Source organism: Leucoraja erinacea, chromosome 3 (assembly GCF_028641065.1).
Source record: "Leucoraja erinacea ecotype New England chromosome 3, Leri_hhj_1, whole genome shotgun sequence".
NCBI lineage: Eukaryota > Metazoa > Chordata > Chondrichthyes > Rajiformes > Rajidae > Leucoraja > Leucoraja erinaceus.
The window spans coordinates 9,226,470-9,238,738 of NC_073379.1; the positions used below are offsets into that span (position 1 = coordinate 9,226,470).

Below are 12,269 nucleotides of genomic sequence, written 5' to 3' on the forward strand. Positions count from 1 at the left end.
GACCCAGCTACACCAGTCCCACCTGCCCGCATTTGATCCATATCCCTCCAGACCTGTCCTATCCATGTACCTGTCTTAAATCTTTCTTAAACATTGGGATAGTGCCTGTCTCAACTACCTCATCTGGCAGCTCGTTCCATACACCCACCAATTTGTACGCAAATATTGATGGGCCTATGGAATGAGCTGCTGGAGGAGGTAGTTGAGGCAGGTACTATCACAACACTTAAGGAACATTTAGACAGGTACATCTGGAGAAAACCCACGCAGGTCACGGGGAGAAGGTACAAACTCCATACAGACAGCACCCGTAGTCAGGATCGAACCTGGGTCTCTGGCGCTGTGAGGCGGCGACTCTACCGCTGCGCCACCGTGCTGCTACCTGTGATTTTATAGAATTGTATCCAAAACAAAGAATCTCACTGTATCTAGGTTCATGTGAGAATTAAGCGTCATTGCACCATTATGAAGATGATTGCCTGACAATCCAACCTCAACTTTAATTTGTTTCACACAAAATAAAATGCATGCGTCACCACCCTGATCCCGTGCAATGGGCAATCCTTATAGACAATAGACAATAGACAATAGGTGCAGGATTAGGCCATTCGGCCCTTCGAGCCAGCACCGCCATTCAATGTGATCATGGCTGATCATCCCCAATCAGTACCCCGTTCCTGCCTTCTCCCCATATCTCCAGACTCCGCTATCTTTAAGAGCCCTGAGACCCAGCCTTTAAGACCCAGAGACGCAGGTTCGGTCCGGACTACGGACGCTGTCTATGCGGAGTTTTTACGTTCTCCTCGTAACTTTCTTGGGTTTTCTCTGAGATCACCCGTCTCCTCCCACATTCCAAGGACGTACACGTTTGTAGGTTCATTGGCTTGGGTAAAAATAGTGAATTGTCCCCAGTGTGCGGGGATCGCTGGTCCAATTTCTGCCAATCGACTTTATGGCTAGTCTGAATAAGGGTCTCGACCCGAAACGTCACCCATTCCTTCTCTCCAGAGATGCTGCCTGTCTCGCTGAGTTCCTCCAGCATCTTGTGTCTGTCTTCGAGTTTATGGCTAAGATTTGTATTTGTACCGGACTAACTACAGACTTAAAGGGAAGTTATGGATTCGTAAATGCCAGCTACTGCCAGCTAATCTCTTTGGAAGAGGTAATAGAAGTAATTCTAACCATCTATTTATTATATAAAACTCTCGTGCCATCCGACCGGCTGCCATCCGGCTGCCTTTCTGCCTTTTGATTCGTTCCATCGTGTGATGTCACAATGCCCAATGCTCGCAGATGTCCAATCGGAATGGCCGATGCTCGCAGATGTCCAATCGGAATGGATCCATTTATATGTACAGCTGCCGGCTGCATTTCTTCCTTTGATTCCTTGCCACGCCGAATCCAGACGCACAATCGCCGAGATCTTTTCTATTTCGGTAGAGATTTCACTTTTCTTTTTAAGTATCCGCTCCTCATTACATTTCGTCGTGTTTAAGTACACGTTTTTAATCAAATCCTTCTCCCCCCCCCCAATATTTCAAAAATAAACTGGCTTCTCACCCATAGAAGCAGCCATTTGGGTAGACATTTCACTTTTCATTCCAACTATCCACTCCTCATTAGATTTTGTTATGTTTATGTCCACATTTTTCATTAAATCCTTCTCCCCCCCCAACTCACTCATTTTGTCGCCTCCTGCTGGCCAGCGACCATAACGGCTGCTGGCGCCCGCATCTCGCCTCACAGTCGCCATTTAAAACCAGCCGCACTGCTGATTCCTGAGCCGCTTGAGTTGGAGGACCACGTCTCCCGTGGGGGCTACGGGTAGGGAACGGCTGCGTTGGGGGAGCAGACCCCCACAGGTCTGCCCTTGTTAAATATAAAACTCACCCTCTGATAACATCCGGATTGACAACAAGGCCATTGCCATCAATGAAATAGACGTCCATAAAGGTCCTTAAGAAAGAAAGACAGCAATTTAGACAGTAGACAATAGACAATAGGTGCAGGAGTAGGCCATTCGACCCTTTGAGCCAGCACCACCATTCAATGTGATCATGGCTGATCATCCCCAGTGGATGCATTCAAAAGAGAGTTAGATAGAGCTCTAATGGCTAGCGGAATCAGGAGAGAAGGCAGGAACGGGGTACTGATTGTCGATGATCAGCCATGATCAGGAGGGCAGTGAAGGGGGCAGAGGAGGGTTGTAGCTCTGTTGGTGAGGGATGGAATTCAGTCCCTTGCGAGGGAAGACATAGGGAGTGGCGAGGTAGAATCACTATGGATTGAGTTGAGGAATTGTAAAGGCAAGAAGACACTAATTGGCGTTATCTACAGACCCCCAAATAGTAGCCCGGATGTAGGGTCTAAGTTACAGCAGGATGTAACAAAGGTAATGCCACTGTGGTGATGGGGGATTTCAATATGAAGGTAGACTGGGAAAATCAGGTTGGTTCAGGACCTCAAGAAAGAGAGTTTGTAGAATGTCTCCAAGATGGATTCTTAGAGCAGCTTGCAATGGAGCCGACCAGAGAAAAGGCAATTCTGGATTTAGTGTTGTCCAATGAACCAGATATGATAAGGGAACTCGAGGTAAAGGAACCGCTTGGAGGTAGTGATCATAATATGATTAGTTTTAATCCGCAATTTGAGGAGGAGAACGTTAAAACGGAAGTGTCAGTGATGCAGTTGAACAAAGGGGACTATGAACGCATGAGAGGGAAGCTGGCCAAGCGATCCTAGCAGGAATGACAGTGGAACAGCAATGGCAGGAATTTCAGGGCATAATCCGGAAGACGCAGGATAATTTCATTCCAAAAAGGAAGAAAGATTCTGAGGGGAGTAGGAGGCAACCGTGGCTGACACGAGAAGTTAGGGATAGAATAAAACGAAAAGAAAAGATGTATAACACAGCAAAGAGTAGCCGGAAGCCAGAGGATTGGGAAACTTTCATAGGACAACAGAAGGAAACAAAACGGGCTGAAAAGATGAAGTACGAGGGGAAGCTGGCCAGGAATATAAAGAAGGACAGTAAAAGCTTCTTTAGATATGTTAAGGGAAAAAGAGTAGCAGTCAAATGTGGGTCCCTTGAAGGCAGACGCGGGTGAAATTATTATGGGCAACAAGGAAATGGCAGAAGAGTTGAACACTAAGGAAGGCACAAACAATCTCCCAGATGTACTGGAGGACAGAGGATCTAAGGGGGTAGAGGAACTGAAAGAAATTTTCATTAGGCGAGAAATAGTATTGGGTAGGCTAATGGGACTGAAGGATGATAAATCCCCTGGGCCTGATGGACTGCATCCCAGGGTCCTCAGGGAGGTGGCTCTAGAAACAGTGGATGAATTGGTGATCATTTTCCAATGTTCAATAGATTCGGGATCAGTTCCTGTGGATTGGAAGATAGCTAATATTATCCCACTTTTCAAGAAAGGAGCGAGAGAGAAAACGGGGAATTACAGACCAGTTAGCCTGACTTCGGTGGTGGGAAAGATGCTGGAGTCAATTATTAAAGTGGTAATAATGGGGCATTTGGATAGCAGTAAAAGGATTAGTCCAAGTCAACATGGATTTATGAAAGGGAAATCATGTTTGACTAATCTGGAATTTTTTGAGGATGTAATAATAATAATAATTGTGAGGTTATCCACTTTGGTAGCAAAAAGAGGAAGGCCGATTACTATCTAAATGGCGTCAAGTTCGGAAAAGGGGAAGTACAACGGGATCTGGGGGTCCTTGTACAACAGTCTATGAAAGTAAGCATGCAGGTACAGCAGGCCTTTATAACAAGAGGAATCGAATATAGGAGCAAAGAGGTCCTTCTGCAGTTGTACAGAGCCCCAGAGAGACCACACCCGGAGTATTGTGTGCAGTTTTGGTCCCCTAATTTGAGGAGGGACATTTTTGCCACTGAGGTAGTGCAGCATAGTTTTACAAGGTTAATTCCCGGGATGGCGGGACTGTCATATGTTGAGAGAATGGAGCAGCTGGGCTTGTACACTCTGGAGTTTACAAGGATGAGAGGATATCTCATTGAAAGATTGTTAAGGGTTTGGACACGCTAGAGGCATGTAACATATAATTTAACGGAGACGAGGAAACACTTTTTCTCACAGCGAGTGGTGAGTCTGCGGAATTTTCTGCCTCAGAGAGCGGTGGAGGCAGTTTCTCGGGATGCTTTCAAGAGAGAGCTAGATAGGGCTCTTAAAAGTAGCGGAGTCAGGGGATATGGGGCGAAGACAGGAACGGGGTACTGATTGGGGATGATCAGCCATGATCACATAGAATAACGGTGTGGCTCGAAGTGCCGAATGGCATACTCCTGCACCTATTGTCTATTGTCTATTTAATGGTGGTGCTGGCTCGAAGGGCTGAATGACCTACTACTGCATCTATTGTCTATGTATCTATGTATCAATGTTTCCTTTTTGCATATCTTTCATTCATTTGTTCTATATCTCTATATCGCCATCTATATCTCTTGTTCCCCTTTCCCCTGACTCTCTGGGATTCTCCGGGTATCTCCAGTTTCCTCCCGCACTCCAAAGACGTACAGGTTTGTCGACTAATTGGCTTGGTTTAAATCTAAATTGTACCTAGTGTGTGTTAGTGTTAATGTGTGGGGATCGCTGGTCAGTGCCGACTCGGCCCCGAAGACCCAGGAAAGGTGGAGCCCACAATGGTCCATTGTTGGCCGTGGAAGTGCTCCAATAGTTCGATAGTTCAGTCGTGCTTTATTTAAAATAGATAATAATAGACAAAAGATGCAGGAGTAGGCCATTCGGCCCTTCGAGCCAGCACCGCCATTCAATGTAATCATGGCAGATCATCCCATTTGTGGCTACTGATTACAAACAGTGAAACTAGCTTCATTATCATCTCCCCCACAGCCAACACAGACAATCTGGTCCGAGGAGTCTGAAGAATGGTCTCGACCTGAAATGTCATCCATTCCTCTCCAGAGATGCTGCCTGTCCTACTGAGTTACTGCAGCATTTTGTGTCTGTGAACAGGTACATGGTTAGGAAAGGTTTAGAGGGATATGGCCACTTCAGGCAAAGGGGTCTAGTTTAGATGGGGCATCTTGTTAGGCATAGGAAAGTTGGGCTGATGGGCATGTTTCCACGTTGCGAGACTCTATTGGGCTTGTCCCACTTACGTGATTTTTTTCGGCGACATCCTAGTCGCAGCAGGTCGCCGAAAATTTTCAACATGTTGAAAATCCAGCGGCGACCAGGAATAGGTATGACTCTTTGGGTGACTACTCACGACTGTACAGGCGTTACCCTGCGACATTTCGCCTGCATGGTCGTGAGCAGTTACAGACAGAGTCCTACCTTGTTCAGGTCGCCGCTGGAATTTCAACACGTTGAAAATTTCTGCCCACCTGCTGCAACTATGACGGGTGCCGGCAAGTCGCCGAGAATATCGCGTAAGTGGGACAGGCCCATTTGTCTCTATCAGCCGTTGCACTGTGCCGCCCCTGACAATTAAAACGGCGTTCCTCCAGCACTTTGTGCTTTGCTCCAGGTCGCTGTATCTGCAGTATTTTGTGTCCGCAGATATATTGATGTGAGTCGTGGCAAATAAAAAAGACATCTGCCTCCCATTAAAATTTGCAGAATAAATGTCAAGTCTCGTAGTATTGCAGGCGGCACGTTTCAGTTCATTGGAGTTTTTGTAAACGCAAGACCTAGTCTTACATGATATTTTTATAATATTGTTCGAATCACTCCATATATCACCAGCTCCCTGGAGCATCTGATAATAACGTCCAGGTTCAGGACCAGCTTCTTCCCCTAAAGCCAAACCAGCTGTTAAACACTACAACCTCCAAATAGATTCATAAGGTCCGTCACGGTGGCGCAGCGGTAGAGTTGCTGCCTTAAGGGCCTGTCCCACTTGGGCGTCATTTGCGCGTAATTTACGCGACATCATTTACGCCTCACGACGCACGACGCGTGCAACCGGTGGCGACGAGGCAGTGACGTGCGGTTGTGCGCGGCCCCCCAGGATTTTGGGATGTAGAAAATCTTCGAGCGCCATCTGCATGACGGGCAAATGACGCCCAAGTGGGACAGACCCTTTACAGCGAATGTAAAAATTGTCCCTAGTGGGTGTAGGATAGTGTTCACGTGCGGGGATCGCTGGTCAGCGCAGACCTGTTAGGCCAGCGCACTGTATCTCTAAACTAAACTAAACTAAGATCATAAGTTCTAGGGGCAGAATGAGACCATTTGGCCCATCAAGTCTACTCCGCCATTCAATCATGGGTTTATCTATCTTTCCAACTCAACCCCATTCTCCTGCCTTCTCCCCATAACCCCTAACACCCGTACCAATCAAAAATCTGCCAACCTCTGCCTTAAAAATACCCATTGAATTCCATAAGCTCTGAACTACGTAGACTTGGGGACATTTATTTTGTCTTTTTGCACTATTATTGTTTCAGGTCACAGAGTCCTACAGCTTCCTACACATGTACCTACAGCTTTGAAACAAGCCCTTCGGTCCAACTTGCCCGCATCAGCCATATATATATATATATGTGTGTGTGTGTGCTAAACATTTCCTCATTTATTATATTGTTTACAGTGTGCTATGTTTATATATTCTGTTGTGCAGCAGCAAGTAGGAATTTCATTGTTCTATCTGGGACATATGACAATAAAACACTCATCTTGCTTCCGGAAGTGGCGGCGCTGCCTTGCAGCTGCGGCTCGCCTGCAGTCCGTTTGTCCTTTCTGTTTTTTGTTTTCTCTTGTCCCGTTTTTAGTTTATTTTGGTTTATTTAGTTGTGTATGTGTGTGGGGGGGTGGGTGTAACATGTTTTTTGACTCTTCCTTCGGGGGGGATGTGACCTCTCCTGCCGTATCCCCCCGTCTCCGTGTCCGTCTGCGCTGAGGCCTATCGTGGAGCTGGCGGCCTCCAACTGCGACCGACCTCGAGGCTGCGGAGGCAGAGCCAGGACTTACCAACTTCGGGGCTGTGGTTGCGGTGCGACCCAACTTCCTACCCGACTTTGGAGCCTCGGAGGCTCGGCCACGGGCCAGTGGACGATATCATTGGGAGCTCGAGTCCTGTTTTTCCGGAGATCCCGCAACTACAGCTGCGTCCGCTGGACCGGAGGACGGCAGCTCCGGCAGCTTCGGCCGCTCCGGGCCGCGGAGTTTGAACCGGCCCGTTTGCGGAGCTGGGATTCAGCCGCGGGACTTACCATCACCCGGCGGGGTCACAACATCGGAGGCTTGGATTGCCTCAGCGCAGAGGGAGAGGGAGAGCAAGGAGGGAAGAGACAATTACTTTGGGACTTTAAACTGTGTTGAGTGTTTGTTATTTATTCTATGTTATGACTGCAGGCTAAACCATTTCGTTGCACTGAAAAGTGCAATGACAATAAATTGAATCCAATCAATGACCAATCTACATGCGTGGAGTAACTCCAGTGTGCCCCCTAGAGGCTCTGAGATTATAACCTGTGACCCAGATAGACCCATTTTTGTGCAACCTATCTTAAATAAGCAAACTGTAATCTGTCCATGATGGGGGAATTGATCCATGATGGCGCAGCGGTAGAGTTACTGCCTCACAGCGCCAGAGACCAGGGTTCGATCCCGACTAAGGGTGCCGTCTGTACGGAGTTTGTACGTTTCCCCCGTGATCTTCGAGATCTTTCGCTTTCCTCCCACACTCCAAAGACGTGCAGGTTTGTAGGTTAATTGGCTTCTGTAAATTGTCGGTCACGGACACTATGGGCCGAGGGGCCTGTTTCCGCTCTGTCTCTCCAAATTAAACTAGTATAAATTTATTCTGCTGTGCTTTACAGGACAATAGACAATAGATGCAGGAGTAGGCCATTCGGCCCTTTGAGCCAGCACCACCATTCACTGTGATCATGTCTGATCATCCACATAGAAACATAGAGAATAGATGCAGGAGGAGGCCATTCGGCCCTTCGAGCCAGCACCGCCTTTCATTGTAATCAAGGCTGATCGTCCCCAATCAATAACCCGTGCCTGCCGTCTCCCCATATCCCTTGATTCCACTAGCCCCTAGAGCTCTATCTAACACTCTCTTAAATCCATCCAGTGATTTAGCCTCCACTGCCCTCTGTGGCAGGGAATTCCACAAATTCACAACTCTCTAGGTGAAAATGTTTTTTCTCACCTCAGTCTTAAATGGCCTCCCCTTTATTCTAAGACTGTGTGGCCCCTGGTTCTAGACTCGCCCAACATTGGGAACATTTTTTCTGCAACTAGCTTGTCCAGTCCTATTATAATTTTATATGTTTCTATAAGATGCCCCCTCATCCTTCTAAACGCCAGTGAATACAAGCTTAGTCTTTTCATCAAACAGATGAAAACAGCTCCTATGTCAAATTAAGTTTAGTTTAGTTTAGAGATAGACAGATCTACCGCTGCCCCACCGTGCCTCCCTCTAACCTGTGTGGGACTGAGCATGCTACAATAAAGGGAGGTGTTTGTCGGCAGCGGCAGGGGAGGGGGTGGGGCAGGAGGTAGGATGCCATGGGGGAAAATGTCTAATGGATGTTGTCAACTCAGGTCAGCCCAAAAAAAAACCCGCCTCTCCTTCCATTCAGTGGGACAGGGGGCAGCCATGAGGTCATTGGGAGACAATTGTGAGTCGACTCTGAGAGTGAAGCGATTGTTAGTGGCTCGGCTGGTGTAGACGGCTGCAGTGTGGCTGCCTTTAAATGATCCATCGTGGAGAACGAGCCACCGAGAATGGAAGGGGGCCATTGAAAACGAGGGGGGACTGGAGGGGGTTGGGACTATTTGGTGAAGATAGACTGTGCGGTGAACCTTTGTAACCTTGTCTGGCCCAGAAAAACGTGGCCACACCTGTGCTCAATAGACAAGAGGTGCAGGAGTAGGCCATTCGGCCCTTCGAGCCAGCACCGCCATTCAATGTGATCATGGCTGATCATCCACAATCAGTACCCCATTCCTGCCTTCTCCACATATCCCCTGACTCCACTATCTTTAAGAGCCCTGTCTAGCTCCCTCTTGAAAGCAGAGAATTCCACAGATTCACAACTCTCTGGGTGAAAAAGTTTTTTCTAAATGGCTCTCCGTTCTAAATGGCTTACCCCTCATTCTTAAACTGTGGCCCCTGGTTCTGGACTCCCCCAACAAGCATTCTGAATCCAACCTTTCTATCCTGGGCCTCCTCCATTGCCAGAGTGAGGCCCAGTGCAAATTGGAGCAGCAGCAGCACCTCATTCCTTCGCTCCATAGATACTGCCTCACCCGCTGAGTTTCTCCAGCATTAAAAGGATGTTCCTTTAGAAAGAAGATGAGGAGGAATTTCTTTAGTCAGAGGGTGGTGAATCTGTGGAATTCATTGCCATAGACAGCCGTGGAGGCCAAGTCAATGGATATTTTTAAGGCGGATGTTGACAGATTCTGAATTAGTACGGGTGTCAGGGGTTATGGGGAGAAGTCAGGAGAATAGGGTTAGGAGGGAGAGATAGATCAGCCATGATTGAATGGCGGAGTAGATTTGATGGGCTGAATGGCCTAATATTTGCTCCAATTCACTTATGAGAACCTTTGAGCTCCCTGAGAACTAAACAAACATATTCCACCAGCGTTCTATAATTTTAAATGCTCCCCCAACTCTGCCTGGCATGGCATGGATCTAACGTTTAGATGTAACATTGGTTTAGTTTCATGTTACAGTGCAGAAACAGGCCCCTTCGCAACATCAAGTCCGCGGCAACCAGCGATCCCTGCACATTAACACTATCCTACAAAACACTGGGGACAATTTAGAGTTATACCAAGCCAATTAACTTACAAACCTGCACGTCTTTGGAGTGTGGGAGGAAACTTAAGATCCTGAAGAAAATCCACAAGGGGCCACACAGTTTAAGAATAAGGGGTAGGCCATTTAGGACTGAGAAGAGGAAAAACTTTTTCCCACCCAGAGAGTTGTGAATCTGTGAAATTCTCTGCCACAGAGGCAGTGGAGGCCAATTCACTGGATGTTTTCAAGAGAGAATTAGATTTAGCTCTTAGGGCTAAAGGGAATCAGGGTATATGGGGAAAAAGCAGGAACGGGGTACTGATTTTAGATGATCAGCCATGATCATATTGAATGGCAGGGCTGGCTCGAAGGGTCGAAAGGCCTACTTCTGCACCTATTTTTTCTATGTTTCTATGTTTCTATGTCACAGGGCGAACGTACAAACTCCGTACAGACAGCACCCGTAGTCGGGATGGAACCCGGGTCTCTGGCGCTGTGAGGCAGCAACTCTACCGCTGCGCCATCGTGCCACCATGCCGCCTCTTTGACAGGACGCTGATACTGTTTTGCATTTAGTTTGTCGAGCACAATAAGCGTTCAAACGCGAGGCATTTTGAAACAATTCAAAACTATGTACCAGGAATTCCCTGCATTTGGTGGACTTTTCCGTGGAAACAAGAGAGGACAAGGCCCTGGGGAAACCCCTGGAGCCAAAGTCTAAAGATCTCATCAAATGCAAATGCCTGACTTGTCCACGCCAATATTTGTAAGGAGGAAACATATCCCAAACTCAACCAAATAAACGGGCTTTAATTTTTCATTAAAAGACACAAATCAAATTGATGCCGACTTTTTGATCCCACAGGTGGGCAGGAAACGCATCCTTCATATTTAGTTTAGTTTGGTTTAGAGGTACAGAGCGGAAGCAGGCCCTTCAGCCCAACGAGTCCGCACTGACCAGCGATCCCCTATCCTACACACACTCGGGACAATTTACAATTATACCAAGCCAATTAAGCTATAAACCTGTACATCTTTGGAGTGTGGGAAGACACCAGAGCATCCGTGGAAAATGCACGCAGGTCACGGGGAGAACGGACAAACTCCGTACAGACAGCAGCCGTTGACAGGATCAAACCCAAGTCTCTGGCGCTGTGAGGCAGCAACTCTACCGCTGCGCCACCGTGTCGCCCATACCTATATGAACCTGACCAAGTCATGGTTTCTCAGTCACAGATTAAAATCAAGGATAAGTAAGTAAGTAAGTTTATTGGCCAAGTATTCACATACAAGGAATTTGCCTTGGTGCTCCACCCACAAGTAACAAGAGGACATGACTTCAAACAAGAGGACATGACTTCAGAATTAAGGGACAGAAGTTTAGGGGTAATATGAGGGGGAACTTCTTTACTCAGAGAGTGGTAGCGGTGTGGAATGAGCTTCCAGTGGAAGTGGTGGAGGCAGGTTCGTTGGTATCATTTAAAAATAAATTGGATAGGCATATGGATGAGAAGGGAATGGAGGGTTATGGCATGAGTGCAGGCAGGTGGGACTAAGGGGGAAAAAAAGGTTGTTCGGCACGGACTTGTAGGGCCGAGATGGCCTGTTTCCGTGCTGTAATTGTTATATGTTATATGTTATATGTTATATGTTATATGTTATATGTTATAACAACATGACATACAGTGACAGTTACGAATGACTCAGCAAACACTAAACATTAATAATAATAAAACATTAATGATACAACACCATTGATCAAGCATGTGAACCAACAAAATACCAGATCAAAGGGAGGCTACAGATTTTTGGCCGTTGAGTAGAGCAACTACTCGTTTCTATGTCTGGCTGTGGCAGCTTTGACAGTCCGGAGGGAAGTGATTCAAAGAGTTTGTGGCCAGGGTGAGAGGGGTCAGAGATGATCTTACCCGCTCGCTTCCTGGCCTTTGCAGTGTACTGTTCATCAATGGAGGGAACGTTGCAGCCAATAACCTTCTCTGCTGATCAATACTTCTCTGCATTCAACACCATTGTGCCAGAGCTACTACACTCCAAACTTTCTGAGTTGACTGTGCCTGAACCCCTCTGTCGGTGGATCACCAGCTTCCTGACAGACAGGAAGCAGCATGTGAGGCTGGGAAAGCACATCTCGGACACGTAAACGCTCAGCATAGGAGCACCTCAAGGCTGCGTACTCTCTCCTCTCCTCTCTCTACCCCAACAACTGCACCTCCACAGACACCACGGTCAAGCTTCTCAAGTTTGTGGATGACACAACCCTGATTGGACTGATCCAGGATGGGGAGGAATCTGTCTACAGACAGGAAGTGTCACAGCTGGCGGCCTGGTGCCATCGCAACAACCTAGAGCTCAATGCCCTTAAGACAGTGGAATTGATTGTAGACTTTAGGAGAGCTCCCCCTCCCCTCACCCCACTCACCATCAACAACACCACAGACACATCTGTGGAGTCTTTTAAGTTCCAGGGAACCATCATCTCC

At 47.3% G+C, this 12,269-nt stretch overlaps 1 protein-coding gene across 1 annotated transcript in view; it reads right to left on the reverse strand.

Moving 5' to 3' along the window:
• The window catches only part of LOC129695250 (cadherin-related family member 2-like), an 86,220-nt gene that overhangs the window by 10,911 nt on the left and 63,040 nt on the right, over nucleotides 1-12,269 (reverse strand). The window contains 1 exon segment of the mRNA XM_055632037.1: nucleotides 1,891-1,956. Coding sequence (XP_055488012.1) covers nucleotides 1,891-1,956 — 66 coding nt within the window.